The sequence below is a fragment of the Puccinia triticina genome, chromosome 8A (genome assembly GCF_026914185.1).
Source record: "Puccinia triticina chromosome 8A, complete sequence".
NCBI classification, from domain to species: Eukaryota; Fungi; Basidiomycota; class Pucciniomycetes; order Pucciniales; family Pucciniaceae; genus Puccinia; species Puccinia triticina.
The window spans coordinates 2,577,942-2,597,459 of record NC_070565.1 but is presented as its reverse complement, the minus strand read 5'-3'; the positions used below and the strand labels follow the sequence as shown (position 1 = coordinate 2,597,459).

The 19,518-nt window shown below is 47.3% G+C and overlaps 2 protein-coding genes across 2 annotated transcripts; one reads left to right on the top strand and one right to left on the bottom strand.

Moving 5' to 3' along the window:
- Positions 1-32: 32 nt before the first annotated feature.
- On the top strand, positions 33-1,609 carry PtA15_8A229 (uncharacterized protein; the record flags this gene model as incomplete). The annotated part of the gene is made up of 8 exons (XM_053171636.1): positions 33-247; positions 310-357; positions 416-497; positions 564-664; positions 733-902; positions 966-1,038; positions 1,110-1,175; positions 1,252-1,609. 8 exons carry the CDS (start codon positions 33-35, stop codon positions 1,607-1,609), a joined length of 1,113 nt encoding a protein of 370 aa, XP_053022880.1.
- A 4,714-nt stretch (positions 1,610-6,323) lies between these two features.
- PtA15_8A228 (uncharacterized protein) lies at positions 6,324-9,497 on the bottom strand (the record flags this gene model as incomplete). The annotated part of the gene is made up of 3 exons (XM_053171635.1): positions 6,324-6,422; positions 6,534-6,689; positions 9,486-9,497. The coding sequence occupies 3 exons, from the start codon at positions 9,495-9,497 to the stop codon at positions 6,324-6,326; spliced, it is 267 nt and encodes an 88-aa protein (XP_053022879.1).
- Between the last annotated feature and the right edge of the window lie 10,021 nt (positions 9,498-19,518).

Here is a 19,518-nt window from a genome sequence, read left to right as displayed (position 1 = left end):
GCGAGGAAGTCCGCCCAGTTGCCCACTGCCAGATGGCCCGCTGCGCCCCGACGACCATCCCCACTGCCCTCACGCCCTGCTCGCTCGAGTTCTGCCCCGCCCACCCGCGCCTCGCCGTCTGCGGCTTCTACCAGACCCATCAGCCCCCGCCGGCCGCCGCCGAGGACGACGCCCCGCCGGTCGAGCGCATCGGGAGCACGCTCTTGTTCGAGGCTGCCCTCGACAGCAGCCTCGCCCAGATCAGCTAGTTGCGTCCTGCCGCCCCACTCTCTCTCCGTCCAGGCCCCTGCTCACCGCCCGTCCTCTCAGTCGCCCGCTCCAGTCGTTCGACTGTCCCGCCGTCCTCGACGCCCGATGGTCTGTCCCGCCCCTCTTGCCCTTCATCCTTCCCCTCCATCTCACTTCCTCGCCACAGGACCCAAGACCCCCACCAGCCGCTCCTGATCTCCGCAGACGCACAAGCCGGCTTGAATGTCTACACACTCCTCGACCCCCTGGTCAGTCTTGCTTTGCTCCTTGCTCTCCATCATGCGCACCTAACCACAAGCGATCCGTCGAACAAGGGCCCCGCTCCCCGCCTCGACCGCCTCCACACCTTCGCTTGCTCGCCCCGGGAGGAAGGCGTGCTCTGTCTATCGCTCGACATCTCGGACAAGCGGAACAAGTCGGTTGAGCGCCCATTCCCGAAAGAAAAAGAAAGCTGTGGGGTTGATTGTTGTGATGGTGGCGCAGATCGTCGTCGCCCAGCATCGTCTGCTCGCTCTCCAACGGCCAGGTCGTCCTTCTCGCCCAGCCCTCGCAGGGCCCGGCCGCCCTCGTCGAGACCCAGCGGTGGAACGCCCACCTCTACGAGCCCTGGACCTGCGCATTCGACTATTGGCAACCCCACTCTGTCTTCACCGGTCCCGTCCCTCCTCCACCTCATCCGACTCATCATCTTCCCGCTAATTTCTTGCGTGCTTTAGGCGGCGACGACTGTAAACTGAAGCTCTGGGACACACGCAACACGCTCGACCAACCCGTGCTCGTCAACTCAAAGTTTCGTACATCCTCGGCATTCACTTCTTCTTGAAAAAAAAACTGAATGGAAAGAGGATTGGTTGTGGCAGATTCGACGGCGGCGTGACGGCGATCCGGAGCCACCATCTGCGGGAGCACATGGTCGCCGTTGGCAGGTGAGTTCGATCACCCCTCCATCCGGGCGGGGGCCGACCCCAGCAGACAGGATCTAACTGGCCCTTGGGGAGACAGCTACGACGCGCGGCTGCGGATCTTCGACCAGCGGAAGATGACGGCTGCGGTCCAGGAGGAAGCGTGTGGGGGCGGGATATGGCGGATCAAGTGGGCGGAGACGGACGCCAGCCGGGTGCTGCTGGCGGCGATGCACGCCGGCTTCCGGGTGCTCGAGATCGCCGAGCTGCCCCGAGGAGCCCCCGGCCCATCCCTCCCGGCGCCCGTCGTCTCCCAGCTCACCCATCGCGCTGGGCTCGCGTACGGCGCCGATTGGGGGCCCTCCTGCCCCGCCCCATCCGCAGGCTCGCCCCATCGGTCCGTCGTCGCCGGATGCTCGTTCTATGACCGTGCGCTCCATCTCTGGGTAGTCGATTAACTCCCTCCTCGCCAATCGGCCTGGCCAACAATGCCGGGATATGGAAATGCATTGTGGATGCGCCACAGAACTGAACACAACTTCTCCAATCATAATGAGGCCGTGTGTGGCAGCGTGGTTATCACGCAATAAATAAGGGGAGTTGAAAAATCAACTCGCAATTCCCGACTCCCAAATGTTGTGGTGCCAGCAGAACTAATGTTGAGGGGGTGGCGGAGTCGCCCAGGACGCTGTTGATATTATGCTTGTTACACAGCCAAAAAGTCTAAAAGTTTCAGGGAATCTATCCTGTTGCATAATGGCTGGGCTAGGAAATTCTTGGCAATATTGTTCCATCAGAACATGTGATATAAGGGGTGTGCAGTGGAATCAGTGGGAAAATGACCACCAACCATATAAATTTCGTATTACAAAGCCAAACAGTCTGTCAATTTCAGGAAATAAGGTAACCATTATTCAGGAGGTTATTCACTCCAGTGCTGTGGAATTTTGGGGCACCTTAGCTATGGTTTTGGGAGTTTTCCTTGAAAAGCAAGACAGAGGCTGAGGACAGTGGGCACAATGCCGGGCGAGTGATAGAGAGATGTGGAAGGATAAGTATCATTGCGCATATGAGTGAGAACAAGAAAACATGGAGAAAAGAAGAAATCAGAGATAAAAAGAAAAGACTACGGTACCTGAGGACGGCGGGCACGATGCCGGGCGAGTGATAGAGAGATGTGGAAGGATGAGGACAAGTCCTTCCACACCCGCTGCCTCAGGTATACAATGTGGCTTGTGAAATGTGAGGGACAGACTGTGACATGTGTAAAGCAGGAAAACAAAAAAAGAATAAATCCTAGATGAATACCTCAACATTCCTGAGTAGGAAATCCACCAAAAGAGACCCGCAGTACCAGTAGCACACCCATTTCTTGGGGTGTGCTAGTGCCATGCAGCTCCCCATGTGCCCTTCAGAGGCTATCCTGCCCACTGTAAGAATTTGGGGGTGTTGGGCGTCCCAGTGAGAAGTTGTTAATTCTTGGATCTACGTTGCGCAGCAGCGAAAAACTCTTGGCGCATAGAATCAACCGTCTCTTGATGTTGAGGCCGGCTGTGCGCACGAGCTGGCAATTCCTTTGCGCACAGCGTTCTCCCCCAAAAAGAGAGGGCTATTTGGGCTTTTGTTTTTGATAAATCAAAAGAGGGAGTCCTCATTATCCTCTCCTATAATTATCAGAGTGTTTGGAGGCATCCTTGTGATGTAAAAAAGGGGGCTGAGGAATCAACTCCCATAAATTGCAAAATTGCCTCTCAAATGGAGTTTACGTCCCGCAGACCGCTGTGGTGATCCACTAGATCTGTTGCGCGCAACAAAACTGCCAAAACCTCAACTCACAGCCTACAATACTAGCATATGGTAGAATATTATTAGAGAAATAGATTCTACATACAAATTTAACCCTAGTCACTCACTTCAACTACCCAGCTAGCTCTTTTAGTTTAGAAGTTAGTTACAATTATAGGTTTAGTACAGGCCATACCCAGGTGGAAAGTCATATAAATAATAAAAGGCATGCATATATATAAGAGCATAGTTAGATTTACTAGTTGGGCAGGCCTCCACTATTAGCTACAGATCACCTCAAGCAACCTGCACGTTGGAACTGCAGCAACTAGGCTTCCACTCAACAACTCAACAGATTTGCGCGGACCTTACATCGATGCATGCGGTCAGAAAGCCTCCACTTGGGCAGTGCAACCAAACTAGGCGGCCTTTGCCTTAAAAGGTACAAATCACACATTGTCATGCGGAACATCAGTTTAAGTTATGCACCCCTTGCAGAAGGCAGTGCAATCCACAGGGTCACCACCAGCAGAAATGCCTCGAGTGCAGCCCTCACCAGCAAAAATAACTCAGAAAAGAATATATAAGGAGGCCCTCCTCCCACCATTTTTCCATCATCACCCAGGCACCCCAGCTCAGTGGTCACCAGTCATCATTTTGCCATCATCACAGAAGACACAGTCATCATACATTAACATAGAAATCTCATACCACACTCCATCATCATTTCCCTCTGCTGAAACCATTAAAAACCCGACAAAACATATTCTCACTTGATTATATTCTTTGCCCATCTCGCCATATAGAAGTTGTATACGCATCTTGTACTCGTTAAAACTGATCTAGGTCTGATAGAGACTACTACATACAAGTTTTCTCTGTCATAAAAGTCACGCCACAACAATAAATAAATTTGTTGTCAGAATTCTGTGTAGTATAATAGAGGGGCAGGTCTTTCACACCACCCGTAACAGTAGTATTACTTAGCTGGAATATCATATTGTTATTTCCCCCTCAAAGGACTGCCAACCCATCCCAAAGGAGTTCTCACATCTGGTGTCCCAACAGTGGCCAACAACCTTCAAGAAGATCAGTAAATCATCATCAAGATCAACAACAAAGAACCTATAACGTACCGCGGCTAACCTCAAGAGGACAGTTGTGACAGGAGCACTCTAGGACTTCAATTTGGAAAATCAGAAAATCACTTTCTACGGATCAGATACAGCACAAGCCTCCCAGACAAGAGGTTAAACTGTTTAGAATTTTGTACAAAAGTACTATCAAAATCATCCAGAGTGCTTCTCATTCAGGTTGCCAAGAGTTCACATTACATTCATCCAATTTCAATACATTGTGGCAGGAAACAAGCTCTCTCTTTGGCTGGTTCAAACACATTTTTTAAAACAGTGAACTATCTTGCGCTTGTAAAACTCAACTTTTGTTCATAATTAGTAACATTAGAATTAATACACAAAGTAGAGAAGAATAGATACAAAGGAGAATTATGGTAGATGTCACTTGCAATGGAACAGCAGATAGAATTGGGAAAGTTTCATGTATTAGCAGGGTTTTTTTTTTGCGGCTTCTTTTGGCCAGGACCTAGCGGACAAGATCTTACAACTGCAAGGGTTTTTATATACAACAGTGTTGGTGCCGATAGCAGGGAAGAACAGTCATCAATGGATTCAATCACGGGGGAAAGGATAGGCGACTATGGTGCTATTTTTTATATATTTGAGGATAAACAGGGGATTGTGGAATCAAATGATCGGCCTACGCTGTGGTGTTCCATATGTGTGACAATGCCAAAAGCCCATTGCAGAGGTATTATAGTAGAGGGAGTGTGTAATACAGTGCGGGGGAAGAAGGGAAGAAGGAGCAAGATGGGAGGAGAGGCCTTGACCCTCAACATTGGGAATGGAACAGGTTAGACAGTGGATGCAGAGTGTGTGGAAGAGGATGAAAGATGGCTTGGTTGCATAGCAACACATGACATCATGCAGCGCAGTACATGCATGAAAGTGCTGTGTAGCTCAAGCGCCTCATGCAGCATAAATCTCTCATTGTTTGTACATGAAGCACATCATATGCAGGTAGATAAGATGTACAGGAGGCGTCTCCTGCAGCATAAATCCCTCATTGTTTGTAAGGCAGTGCAGCACACGCATGCAGATGCTGTGTAGTTGAGTGTCTCCTGCAGCATAAACCCCTCGTTGTTTGTACATGCAGCGCAGTACATGCATGAGAGGCTGTGTAGTTGAGATCCCCTGCAGCAATAATCCCTCATGAGGAGCTTCCCTGGAGCAAAAATCCCTCACCCTTCAATATACAAGGAGGCCCTTTCCCCCCTCATCAGACTTTTCCCCATCAGCCTACAGAGGTTTGGTCACAGTGGTTAGTTTAGTTACAGTGGTAGTTTAGTGGTATTTTAGTGGTAGTGGTAGTGGTAGTGGTAGTGTTAAGTTTGAGTCAGTAGTAGTAGTAGTAGTCAGGAGCTCTAGTAGTAATTAAAGTGCCTTATCAAGAGATTGTTAAGGAACAGATTATTACCAACTTCATCAACAACAATTATAACAAGTAGTAGTAGTGTAGTAGCAACCAGGAGCTCTAGTATTGATTAAAGTGCCTTATCAAGAGATTGCTTAAGGAAGAGATCATTACCAACCTTCTCATCAACAACCCAACATCAACAACAATTGTATTTTACATAATTGATCCCACTGGATTACATTATCCCTCCAGCATCAGAAGTTGTAACAGATCTGCAAGAATAGTGATTTGAGGAATCTAGGTCTGATAGAGATTACTATACAAAAGTAAGATCTATCTTGGAATCAGCCACATCTTTATAAATATTGATTACAAGACTCTTAGTTATTTGCATAGTACCATTAGAGGGGCAGGTCTTTCAAACCACCCGTAAGTTGTAATAGCCTTTCAACCTATTAGCAATTTATTTCCCCCTCAGAGGATATTTTCACCAAATAAACATTTTAGTGTCCCACAAGAGTCCCTAAAACGCACAAATGCTTGACAACACAGCCTTGGATATTCAGTAGCAGAAAGCTTACACAAGAAACGAGGACATAGGGGGGAAGAGACCGGCGACGATGGAGCTGCTTTTTATATTCAAAAATCAGCTGAGGACAGCTCGGATAGATCGTCGATGACGCAGGCTAGGATAGGCTAACGACGGTGCAGAGTGTATAATCGGCCTATGCACAAATGGCTGACGACGCAGGGGAGAAGTTTTGGCATCGAGCGAATAGAGCAGATTTGTCTTGAGGGAGCTGAGAATGGATGCGCGCGGAGGATTGGTGCTTCGGCGGACAACAGTTTTTTTGGTATTTGATATCTTTTAGTTTGATTCTGCAAGGGTGGAGGTCAATCAATCGCGGAGTACTTGGCCATACGGGCGGTTGAAGCAAGCTGAGAGGCTCGGCAATGAGCAAGCGTGGCCGCGGTTACGAGGTGGAGGCACTGCTCGTACATAACCATCAATTCAAAAATTCAAAATTAGTAAGACGGCAGGAACGAGAACGAAGGAAAAAGGGAGAATAAAAGGGACGATCGTCGGCGGAGCCGTGGGCGTACCGGTGGCTGTCGGGCGAGGTGCAGCATCCTTGGCATCGATCGGGACTTGACGAAGATCGGAGGGCCAGCAAGGGCATCACAGGCCCGTATCAGCAAGTCGTGAGGGGGTTTCACAAGTGTTGCGACACTCGGAACAGCGAACAGAAGCGCGCGCGGCTTTTGCAAAAAGATGCTAGCTCAGCGCAGCGTCTATCCGGAACTCCCTGCAACAAGAAGAACAAAGTGGACAATTGAGGGGTCCTGCATGACCATAAACTGCAATTTTCAAGCAAAACCCAGGGTCCTGCAAGACCATAAACTGCAATTTTCAAGCAAAACCCAGGGTCCTGCAAGACCATAAACTGCAATTTCAAGCAAAACCCAAGGTCCTGAAAGACCATATATAAACTGCAACATTCAAGGAAAACCCAAGGTCCTGCAAGACCATAAACTGCAAATTTCAAGCAAAACCCAGGGTCCTGCATGACCATAAACTGCAACTTGAAAGAATCCCTAGGTCCTGCATGACCCTAAGCTGCAGTGTCAAGAGGAAGACAGATCAGCAGCTCACCTAGATCACATGATTTCAAAACTTAACATCAATTTTGGTTGGAAATATCAATAAGTAACGGTGCAGGAGTCATACATGAAGATACAACGGACAACAAGAGGTACTGAATCACTTCTTTTGGATAAAATATGTATAACAAGCAAGAAATTCAGATAAGATCACTGGAAGATCAAATAAAATGAGGAAGGCACACAAGAAAATATGAGAGTAGTACTAGCACAAGCAATAACAACAAGGAATATGAAGAAGAGTTTGGCCAAGAAAGTGAGTTCAGGACTGGATAGGAAATTTTTAGGAAGTGGATGAAGAAGGAAGAAATTACGGTTTAGACAGGGTATCCTAGCTTGATTTTCTGGACTACGTGGATTATCAAATGGAAGGACGTGGAAACATAGGGAAGAATTTAAATGGGTGTAATATTGGACAAGATCACCCTTTTCTTTAGTAGAGGAAATAGAAGTATAGTTAGGCCTTAAAAGGAGTACGATGTGACAGAAGGAAAGAGTTATTTAGAAACACATAGGAATACGGGAAGCCAGTTGGCGGGAAGGTTAATCAAGAGTGTTTAACTCATCAACTGGGGGACGTATGTTATACTTTTGTCGGGAATCATCAACCACATCCCTTTTCTTTGGGCCAACGACAGGGGTACAGAGTATACTCGTAGAGCGTTAGGATCCTTTGATTTGGGAGTGGCAGGGGGAATAGGTTTACATAGGACATACATATACTAGATTTTGAGATAGAGAAAGGATGTATAGATCGGAAGATACAATACCGATTTGGAGTTGACTCAATGCAACACAAATAGCCAATTGGAAAAACACAAGGAACAGGGAAGAAGGCATGGAAACTTGTACAAAATTGTCAAGGACTTAAAACAACATCAGTGGACTAGAAATTTCTTAGCGGGAAGGACTCAACAGTTTTGTTGCTTGCTTAGGAATGCTGTGGACAGCATTAATTTGGGGGGGGATGTGGTGATCCAGATCTGTTGCGCGCAACAAAAGTGCCAAAACCTCAACTCACAGCCTACAATACTAGCATATGATAGAATATTATTAGAGAAATAGATTCTAAATACAAACTTAACCCTAGTCACTCACTTCAACTACCCAGCTAGCTCTTTTAGTTTAGAAGTTAGTTACAATTATAGGTTTAGTACAGGCCATACCCAGGTGGAAATTCATATAAATCATAAAAGGCATGCATATATAGAAGAGTATAGTTAGATTTACTAGTTAGGCAGGCCTCCACTATTAGCTACAGATCACCTCGCGCAACCTGCGCGTTGGAAACTGCATCGACTAGGCCTCCACTCAACAACTCAACAGATTTGCACGGAACTTACATCGATGTATGCGGTCAGAAAGCCTCCACTTTGGCAGTGCAACCAACCTAGGTGGACTTTGCCTTAAAAAGTACAAATCACACATGGTCATGCGGAACATCAGTTTAAGTTATGCACCCCTGGCAGAAGGCAGTGCAATCCACAGGGTCACCACCAGCAGAAATGCCTCAAGTGCAGCCCTCAACAGCAAAAATAACTCAGAAAAGAATATATAAGGAGGCCCTCCTCCCACCATTTTTCCATCATCACCCAGGCACCCCAGCTCAGTGGTCACCAGTCATCATTTTGCCATCATCACGGAAGACACAGTCATCATACATTAACATAGAAATCTCATACCACACTCCATCATCATTTCCCTCTGCTGAAACCATTAAAAACCCGACAAAACATATTCTCACTTGATTATATTCTTTGCCCATCTCGCCATATAGAAGTTGTATACGCATCTTGTACTTGTTAAAACTGATCTAGGTCTGATAGAGACTACTACATACAAGTTTTCTCTGTCATAAAAGTCACACCACAACAATAAATAAATTTGTTGTCAGAATTCTGTGTAGTATAATAGAGGGGCAGGTCTTTCACACCACCCGTAACAGTAGTATTACTTAGCTGGAATATCATATTGTTATTTCCCCCTCAAAGGACTGCCAACCCATCCCAAAGGAGTTCTCACACCACTTCGAGACGTCTCCCCCGGGTCCTCATGACCAAATCGTTTTGATCCGGGGGCGTTTTGGGAGTCGGAATTGTAATTCCGCAATCCCAAACAGGAGTCGGATAATTGAATTTCCAAAATAATCATTTGTATATTTTTTGTCCGCCGGGGGGAGTCGGAGGTCTAATCCCCCGCTCCAGAACAGGAATCAATCCCCCAATCAAACACCCGCGGGAGTCAACACGTGTATCCCTGCCTTGACTCCCGCACCTCAGCGCTCTGACTCCCACCAGTAACCAGGACCGCTGTAGACCACCCGCCGCCGTTCAAAAACCGTCCCAACAATCCTAGCACACCCAGACTTGATTCTAGCCAATTTCTAGCACGTACTATTGATTGCATCCCGCTCTGTGACCCCTAGCCAAACTAAGATGTCCAGCAACGCTCTCCCTCTCACCCAAATTGCCTCACCGGCCTCCTGATCCAACAACACTGTCAATCCCAAGCTCCTCAAACTCACTCAGGAGCTTATTGAAGCTCACCAAACAGAAGAAAAAGAAAAACATGAAAGTGAAGATGAAGAAGAAGAAGTTTTTTTTTTTTTTTTTTTTCAAGATGATGAAAGTGAGCCAAAGGAAGAAAAAAATCAAGATCAGTTCTATGAAGAGATGAAGGAGGAAATAATGCTAGAATCCTGCTTAAATATTGTAGATAATGCTGATCAAACTTTTTGTTTAGATGATGATACTGAAGAAAATTTAAAAAAAAAAAAAAAACCAAAGAAAACTTGCCATAAAAAACTCAAAATCTAGATGAAAATGCGCTTGAAACCGCTGCTGATCAGACTGAGGAAAACTCCACCAAAAAATTTGAAGAAAATGATGATTCTGAGGACAAAATAGATGCATATGACGGAAAAAGTGATCATCCGGCTGCCAATGTTGTCAAAATTTTTGATGCGGACAAGTTTGAAGTTGATCCAGAGTCTGGAGATCTGCTTTACACGTTCTTGTCCCTCCCAATGCCAAATACGCAACTACAGCTGAGAGGTCCATCACAACCAGAAGGAGTGTTCCTGGTAAAAGTAAGACTTGGGAGTGTGACAGGTGTGTCTGATGCTTGTACCTCCTTTTACCTCCTTTTACGCTGTCCAAGCGCTCTTTTTCCTCCTTTTCCCTGCAAAAATCACCCAACTCCCCTTTTTAAAATTCCAACTCCCATATTGAAAATTCTGATTCCCATATTGAAAATTCTGATTCCCATATTGAAAATTCTGATTCCCAAATTGAAAATTCTGATTCCCATATTGAAAATTCTGATTCCTAAATTGAAAATTCTGACTCCCAAATTTGAAATTCTGGCTACCTTTTTGAATTTCCTTCTGGCTGATTGTGACACTTATTTTTCTGCAGGTTGGTTATTATTCTAGGGGTGGCAATCCCAACCAAAACAGAAGACCAGGCAAAGAAAAAGCAACCACGTCGTGAACCAGATTAATCAACTGCCCATTCTCTGCCGCTGCCTATTTTCAAAAAAAAAAGAATGTCTGGAAATTCACGGTCAAAAATCCAGCTCACAATCATCTGCCCACACGTCCAATCAAAATCTCACCCCTTCCCTTCATGAAGAAATGAAGAAACTAGGTGAAGCCAGCTTGAAACCTGCGGGAATCCTTGAAGCAATGAAGAAGACCCACCCAAATGAAAAAAATCTAGCTACCGTCACTACAATCTACTCAGGCCGCGGGAAAGCTCTACTCAATCACTTCAAGGTCTCAGTCCAGTCAGCCATCTTAATAGAACTCTGATTGACACAGATTTCACCACGGCCACCAAAACCAACGATGACGGCATTCTCAAGGCTTTATTCTTTTGTCATGCAAAATCTGTTGAATTGCTAACGGCTTACCACCACATCATCCTCCTTGACTGCATGTACAAGACAAAAAAATACCAGATGCCTGTGTTTCACATCTCTGGAATCACCGGGGCCAACAAGAATTTCAGCGTGAAGTTCTGTTTCATGGCCAAGGAAACCAAAATTTTCTACGATTGGGCTCTCAAATCCTTGCTAGCTGTCTTCAACTCCCACAACATTCCTCCGCCAGCCGTTGTAATTACCAATCAAGAACAAGCTCTGATGAACTCCCTCAACACAAATCTCATGCTCTGCGTGTTGCATATCCAGAAGAATCTCCTCGCCAAAGCATCAAAATTAATCAAGGATCAAGCTCAAGAGAAGGAAATGATTGGTTAATGGTTGAATTTTGTGAAATTGCAAACTAAGGCGGATTTCCGCTCCTCTTTCAACAGATTCTTGACAAAATACGGTTCAGCTTTCAAAAAATATGTCATGGATACCTGGCGCTGAGTTGCGGAGCATTACTCAAAGTGCTGGACTCGAAATCTGGCCCATTTTGACAACTGCACAACTTCTTGAATGTACATAATTGGTGCACACTTTTATCAAATCTCATTTTCTTGGCCCCCAGCACAGCTTTACCTTGGTCATCACTCTCATCAGAAATGCTCTTAAATCTCAGTACCACAAAATTGCCGCAAAATTCCATCAGCAGAAGATCACAACGCTGCGTTACCTCCCCAAAATTTTCCACAACTGCTGCGGTGTCATCACCAACTACGCGCTTTGCAAGGCCTTCAACAATCTAGTGGAGGCGCAGAAACTCAAAGGTAAGAACAAGCAGTGCAATGGAGACTACCACAAACACACAGGGATCCCTTGCAAGCACCAAATTGCTGGGATCATGGCCTCTGGCAGCAGAATTGGCGTTGGGGAGTTTCATCCCCAATTGCATATTCAGGTGAGCCGCCGCTGGAGGGAGGTGCAGAATTTTTGGGAGCCAGATTTTTAATTTTGGGAGTCCGATTTCTAATTTTGGGAGTTGGAGTGACAACTTTGGGAGTTGGAGTGACAACTTTGGGAGTCGGAGGAATAATTCTGGGAGTTGGATTAATTTCTCAGCTAATGTCATTTTTCATTTCCCCTAAGCATGCACCCCATCACAAAATGTTAAGATTTCAGCTCAACAAAAAGAGGCAACAAGGAGGGAGGGACTATCTGGGGTGACTGATAGGACCAAGGAGCTTGAAAAGAGGTTGTTGGGGCTCAGACTTTATGATTTTTATTTCATGTCCAAGGAGCGGACTTTGACCAAACAACTAGAGAGCCCCCCAGCAAGATTCAAAGGGGGGCCTAACAATAGTAACAGGGGACAGGACAGGTGACAGTAACTGGTGACAGGGAACAGGAGACAAGTCATGGCCACTCGGCCAAACAAATCAGAACAGGTGACAGGAACAGGTGACAGGAACAGGGGACAGGAACAGGGGACAGGAACAGGGTACTGAACAGGTAACTGAACAGGTGACAACAGGACAGGACATGATTTGACCACTTGGTCGGACAGGAAACAGGGGCCACTTGGCCAGACAGATAATGTGAGCGGAAGATGAAGTCAGAATTCTGACATTCAACAACCTCAACCCTGCTCCTTTTTCCTATCTGTTCAACTCCAGATAGCCCCCCCCCTTTTCGTCGCCTCCACTTGTAGAGCTGAAATCTTAACACAAAACACACCAAAGAAGCCACCCTTTCAACAATTGACAAGATAAATGTGAGCCTGAGTGTCTATAGTGACAACAGGACACAAGGAAATGGTTGGGCAATATTTGGATTTCTTGGGATAAAGAAAATACCAATATTAGAGATGAGAAAAAGAGAGAAAGAGAGGAAGAGCAGAGTCAAGATATGCAGATTTTCAATGATATTCTGGTGGGTACTAACTTCCACTGGCAATGCTAACTCCTTAAGGGAGTGCTGCCAAGCTGTGATAGAGAGTGCAACAGCCTCCTCTCACCAAAGAAACGTGGAGGGCATCTGAATTAGACAAGTCTAATAAGCCACAATTGTTTAGAGTTCTATCTGGATATTCAAGGTTCTTTAAAGAAAAACCTATGTGGTTGGTTTCCTACAAAAACCACAGAAAAAGAAGGATGAATAGTAGCAGAAAGATATATGTAGACAGACCTGTGATCAAAGAAGAGCAAAAGAAAGCAGGGAGAGAGAGCAATCAAAGAGACACAGAGTTGTACCTCTGAGATAATCAAGGTTCAGTGAAAGAGTGATACTTACTGTCAATATCCTAGGCCCCTGTGACAGTAGGTGTACTGGGAGAGTGGTATCCTCTTTGGTGGTGATCCTGGGTTATAATATATGGGGGTGTGGTTCTGCGTGTCTGAAGTCTGTAGATCCTCCTCAGGCAAGGGTGATCCTGACTTCAAAGATTTTCAGTTTTCTTATCTAATTACATATGTACATGTGGTTTGGCGCGCCTTGTAGCGCTTACACGTCACAACTGCGCATGCGCAGCATAACTCAAGAACTCAGGGAAGGAGTAGAGTTACAAAGAAATGGTAAGTCGTAACTAGGGTTAAAATTGCATGGGGAAACTGAATATGGAGTCAAAACAAGGTTATCTCTCAAGATGATTAAAAAGATATGAAGTAATTCATATGTAAAAAGGTAGAAAAGGCAGCTTTTAGGTCAGCTGTGTTGACTCTAAGGCTGACAATCAAGGCCAAGCTCCTAACAATGAACCCTGCGCAGCTTGACATGCAATTGGCCGCAATCAAACGACTTCTCAAGGGCACAAGGACTTGAATAGACGTCAAGCTGCCCACTGAAGCCCAGAAGACCTTTGGAAGACCCAAAGGAGCACCTAATAAACCCAAAACTACTCGCCGGGACCCGTCAGTGTTTGAAAATGTCAAAAAAAAAAAGCGCAAGAATGAAGAAAAAAAAAAGCTCAGAAGACAAAGAAAGCCAAAATTGAACAACAGAAGGCCGTAGTGAAGAAAAAAGAAGATTGAAGATCAGAAACCAAAGAGAGGACACCCCTCCCATCAAAAAATCAGTTGCAGAAGAACCATTGAAGAAGAAGGTACTTCCAGCGCGCAAAAGCAAATAAGCCCCGCCAAAAGAGCCAGAATCACCCCCACCCCCGCCAAAAAAAACTCTAGAAAAGCCAGCGCTGCCACCTCCAACAAAAAAATCTCTAGAAAAGCCGCCCCCACCAAAAAACCGCCAGAAAAAGCCTGCACCACCAAAAAAGGAGCAAGATATCTCTGAAGATGAAGAAAAACCAGCAACCAAGAGGAAACTCCGCCCAATCAAGAAATCTCACCATCTCCAACACCAGGTGTACCATCTCCTCCACTGCCAGTAAAACCCGTGCCTGAAACGCCTGCTGAGCAAGAACCTCCAGAAACTCCTTTGTTCATTCTGTCCCTTTGGATTTTAATTCAACAAAGTGTCCTGAAGGTCTTAAATGTTGAGGCAGATGAACACTGTGGATTTCAAGCGGTTGCTTGGGCTTTGGGAAGCAAACAGGGCGGTTATATGCGGATCCATCAAGAAATGATTGAAGAACTTAACAACCGCCATTGTATATCAACCAAATTTTTTTTCACAATATCAACAACACCACAACAGCTGCGCTTTGCTGACAAAAGCACCAAAATAGTGCAGCGCAGTGGCCATCAGCTGTTCCTGGAGCCAAACAGGCATAGCGTCAGCGGCCGGGCGCTGTTTTCAGCGCCAGTGTAGCAAACTTTCCGGTGAGCGTAAATTGGCCTGCGCAAAGTGCAGCGATTTTTTCCCGCTTTTGCTACAAAATAGCACAGCAAAAGCGGGACAGCAACTGGACCCGCTTTTGACCGCTTTTAGCGGACTTTTGCTGAAATAGCGTGGATAGCGCACTGCGCCGCTGCGCTTTTGGCTGCAAAAGTCGATTTTTGCTACATTTTAAGCAAAATTACACTAAGAATAGCGCTACCAGTGCAGTGTGCCGCAGCCGAGTCACTTTTTTTTCAAGAATGGAGTCCAGAGCGCAGAAAAACCAGTGCTTCTGTGCGCTGAAGAGCGGGGATCAGCAGAAATTGCCAATTTTCAGCGCTCAGCACAGCATTATTCCGCTGTTTCAGCATTGTGGTGAACAAAACAGTGGAGGCCCTCGAAGAGGCTAAACTCAACGCATCAAGCCCTCCCAGGATCTGGCCCTTCCAGCTCGAGGCTCTGGCTTTCTGCGTTTCAGGATCAAGACGGCGGATACTGGTCGTCGCTTTTGTTTCTGCTGGGTTGCTCTCATGTTATCTCCTTGTTTCCCTTCCCTACTTAATTCATTCTGTCTTCTTTTTTTTTCTTTCCCTTTTTCTTCCTTTTTTTTCTTTTTCTTTTTCTTTCTTATGTTTTGTTTGCTATGTTACTTTCTTTTATTTCTTTTCATTCATGCGCGCGTTGGAGAGGAGTGTAGGTGGTGGGTTGGTTTTGGTTTCAGCTCTTGTTTGTTTTTTTCTGTGTGTCTGGTTTTCCTGTTTTGTTGTGAGGTGGTGTTTCCTTTTGTCGTTGCGGTCTCTGTTTCTCCCTTCCTAGGTTGTAGCGCGCGCGCGGCGGGCACGAGGGCCTGTCGCGCAGCTTGTCGCAAGGACTGTCACCAACCCTGAATCGAAGTTCAGCCGAACTTAGAAGAGGGGTTGGCATGGTATTTGGGGCGGAACGAAAAAGATATCATCACGTTTTTGAGCTTATTGATCCGGATCGTGAAGATCCTTCCTGAGACTTCTGAGTTATTTCATTTCCCGAGCTTTTGAATCCAACGATATACTTCCTGAATCTATTAAGAGAACACTTAAAGAGCTTAACAACCACACTCGCCATGGGCAATCCAAACTCCCTCGTTCTTTCCTTCTCACTCAAAAATCCTCTCCCATACCGCTATCAATTATCTCGATTCTTAGCGCTCACCAGATCCGGACCTTCGAACGAGGGCAGCTGGAGCACTTTCGCCTCAACCCGCTGTCTACCGCGCACAGGTAGAAGCGCCATAGCGTTCAGCGCGCACAGCAACCAATTATTGCTATTTCAGCGGTTTTCCCGCTTTTTAGCGCCCAGCGCAGCTGCTTTCCGCTATTTCAGCGGCCAGCGCAGCAAAATACAGCTGCGTGTCGCTGAAATCTTCACATTTTTCTGTGAAGCCCCGCGCTTCCAGCGGGTTTCACAAGGCCAAATGGGCCATGTCACATGAGGAGGACTATAGTTGAGCCTGTCTCCCTTGCCCCATCTAGCCCGGCAGAGACTCCGGACCCCATTCTCTCTCTGCTTGGGCTAGGTAAGCCTTTCTCTTTCTCTCTCACACCAGGAAAAAAAAATAGTCACTTGATGACAAGTGACATTATGCCAGCTCCAGCGGGCTACCCACCATCTACCCACCATCTACCCATCATCTACCCACCATCTAACCAGTTTAAGAATTTCCACAGGAGATCCTCAGTTTTTGCTGTGCACCACTGATCCCCATTTCTGGTCAGCTGATACTCAGCTTTAGCTCCCAGCTTATGCTCAGCTTTGGTGCCCAGCTTATGCTCAGCTTTGTTGCCCAGATCAGAACCAGTCCTGGCCCAGCTTATTTTCAGCTTTATTCCAGTCATGGCTCAGCTTAGACTCAGATTAGGACTATCATTGGCCCAGCCAATGCTCAGCTTTGGACCAGTATTGGCTCAGCTGATTTTCAGCTTTGGATAAATCTTGGCCCAGCCAATGCTCAGATTCTGAGTCTGACCACTCCTGTAACAGCTTATGCTCATCTGTGGACCAGCCTTGGCTCAGCTGATGCTCAGCTGTGGACCAACCTTGGCTAAGACAATGCTCAGCTGCGGACCAGCCTTGGCTCAGCTGATGCTCAGCTGTGGACCAGCCTTGGCTCAGCTGATGCTCAGCTGTGGACCAGCCTTGGCTCAGCTGATGCTCAGCTGTGGACCAGCCTTGGCTCAGCTGATGCTCAGCTGTGGACCAGCCTTGGCTCAGCTGATTCTCAGCTGTGGACCAGCCTTGGCTCAGCTGATGCTCAGCTGTGGACCAGCCTTGGCTCAGCTGATGCTCAGCTGTGGACCAGCCTTGGTTCAGCTGATGCTCAGCTGTGGACCAGCCTTGGTTCAGCTGATGCTCAGCTGTGGACCAGCCTTGGTTCAGCTGATGCTCAGCTGTGGACCAGCCTTGGCTCAGCTGATGCTCAGCTGTGGAACAGCCTTGGCTCAGGTGATATTAATCTTTTGAGTAGTCTCAAAAAATCTGATACTCAGCTTTGGAACAGCCTTGGCTCAGCCAATGATCAGCTTTGTACCAGCATTGGCTCAGCCAATGCTCAGCTTTTGAAAATTTTTGGCCCAGCTGGTGTTAATCTTTGGAACAGTATTGTCACAGCTGATCCTAAGCTCTGCACAAGCCTTTTCCAAGATGATGCTCAGCTTTGGACCATTGTTGGCTGAGCTGATGCTCAAATTTGGAATATTCTTGGTCCAGCTGACACTTGGATTTGTTTCAGGCTTGGAATATCCAATGCTCAGCTGTGGCCCAGGCTCAGCCAATGCTCAGCTTTGGCCCAGGCTCAGTCAATGCCTACTGCTCAGCTTATGATGAGCATCAGCTGTTCCTGGGAAAAAATTAGGACCAGCTGACTGTGCCACATTGAGTGCTCTGGTGCAGTCCTGCAAGCTCTACAAGTGCTGGTGGAGCAGACTTGGAGCAGCGCTGGAGTAGCTCTGGAGCAGAAACCAAAGCTGCATCATGTCACTTGCCATCAAGTGACTATTTTTTTTTCCTGGTGTCACCATCTCTTTCTCCTTCTCCTTTCTTCCTCATGTACATCAACTAACAGAGAGACTCCGGACCCCATTCTCTCTCTGCTTGGGCTAGCCACGCAATCCAAGCTCCCCGACCGTTGGTTCTAGAACCGTTAGGCCTCCGAGCCCGTCCCATCGTGCCTCTCCGCCTCCAATCAGTGAAGAGCTCTAGCGAGCTCTTACACTTTTTTTTTCTGGACATACCAACCCCTTGACAGCTTGGCAAGAATTTCTTTTTTGCCATTGTTGTCTTCTCTGGACCCGCCCGTCTGCCCCTCAAACCATCTCTGGTTATCCGTCCGCGGGACTTCTTAGTCCCAAATCCACTCCGGCCCTGTTTCCGCAAGACTTCTTAGTCTGAGTATCCGTCCAACTCCGTTCTGCGAGGCTTCTTAGTCTCAAGATCCATTCCGACTCCGTTCCGCAAGGTTCTAACCTCAATAATCCGTCCTACCTCCGGTCCTATCTGCCTATCACCTAACTCCATTTGGTAGAGACTTCTCAGTCTTTTTCTACACCAACCCCCTCCCTAGCATCTCACTCTCCAGCCAACCGGCTCCTCCGGCTCATCTGGTTTATTCCTGTTCAAAGAAACCCCAACTACACACAGGATGCGGCAAGAAAAACATGAACAATTCTCTGACCAAAGGGCTGGCTACCACGAGGCGCGCATCAGAAATCTAGAAGCGGTGGTGTGCTTACTTTTAGCTTGAACAAGGACTGGCCAGCTCCCCTTGGTCCCCTCTGGTACTTTCCAATACTCAATTCAGAGGGGCCTTGTACCGCTTTTATCCAGGACATTGGTGGATTCTTTGAAGTACAAATCGCGAGACAGGAGGCTTAAACAACGGACTCATCTGGACACTTCGCCTAGTCACTCTTCATCAAGCAGGCCGTTCAGAACTGTGAGCTCCATGGATGATCCCTGCTCATCCAAGTCACCACCGCCCTCCTGCCCTCCACCGACTGCTACCCCGAGACCGAGCGCGTTCCTCTCTGAGATCTCCTCCTCCACACCCTCCGCCACCCACTCCTCAGAACCTTCACGGTCCAAGAAGCCGGCCGCAAAACCCCCAGGTCCTTCCTACAGCTCAGATTCTTCAAGATCACCCTGTTTCCCCTCCATCAGCACCAACGACTCCTACCCGCCTTCAGAAACATTTCACGTTCGTCCCGCTCCACCCATCCTAACCATTGCCCCCTCAGCCCATCGGCCATCTCCCAAACCGATCCCCATCAGCCCTTCCGGGCCCGCTTCCGCGGCCTCCCTCCCCCCGCCAAAGGCATCCTACGCTGGAAAAATCTCCTCGACACCCTCCTCTGCCTGCTCCTCGAAACCGGTGCTGGTCGCACATCCTGCCTCGCCTACCGTCCCCCTTCTTCCTCCGGGGCCCTCTCCACCGACCCTTGATTTGCCTCTCCATCACCCCTTGATTTGCCACACCCGTCGACGCAGCCCTTGGTCAACTCTACCGTGCGCAGTCCGCTACCCTTCCCCCTGGTCACACCTTCAAGCCCTCCTCACCTTTGCATACCTGAAACAACCTTTGCTAGCTTGCCAGTGATTTCGCCGCCTGCGCCTGCTCTTCCCATATCGCCCCTATCTACTTCAAATCTGACATCCCCAACACCTGCCATGCCGCCATTGCTGTCGACGCCATCCAAAGAAGCTAGATTTTCATATTCGGTCCCGTCTTCCCCTTCCCTATCCTCTTGTCCCGCCGTTC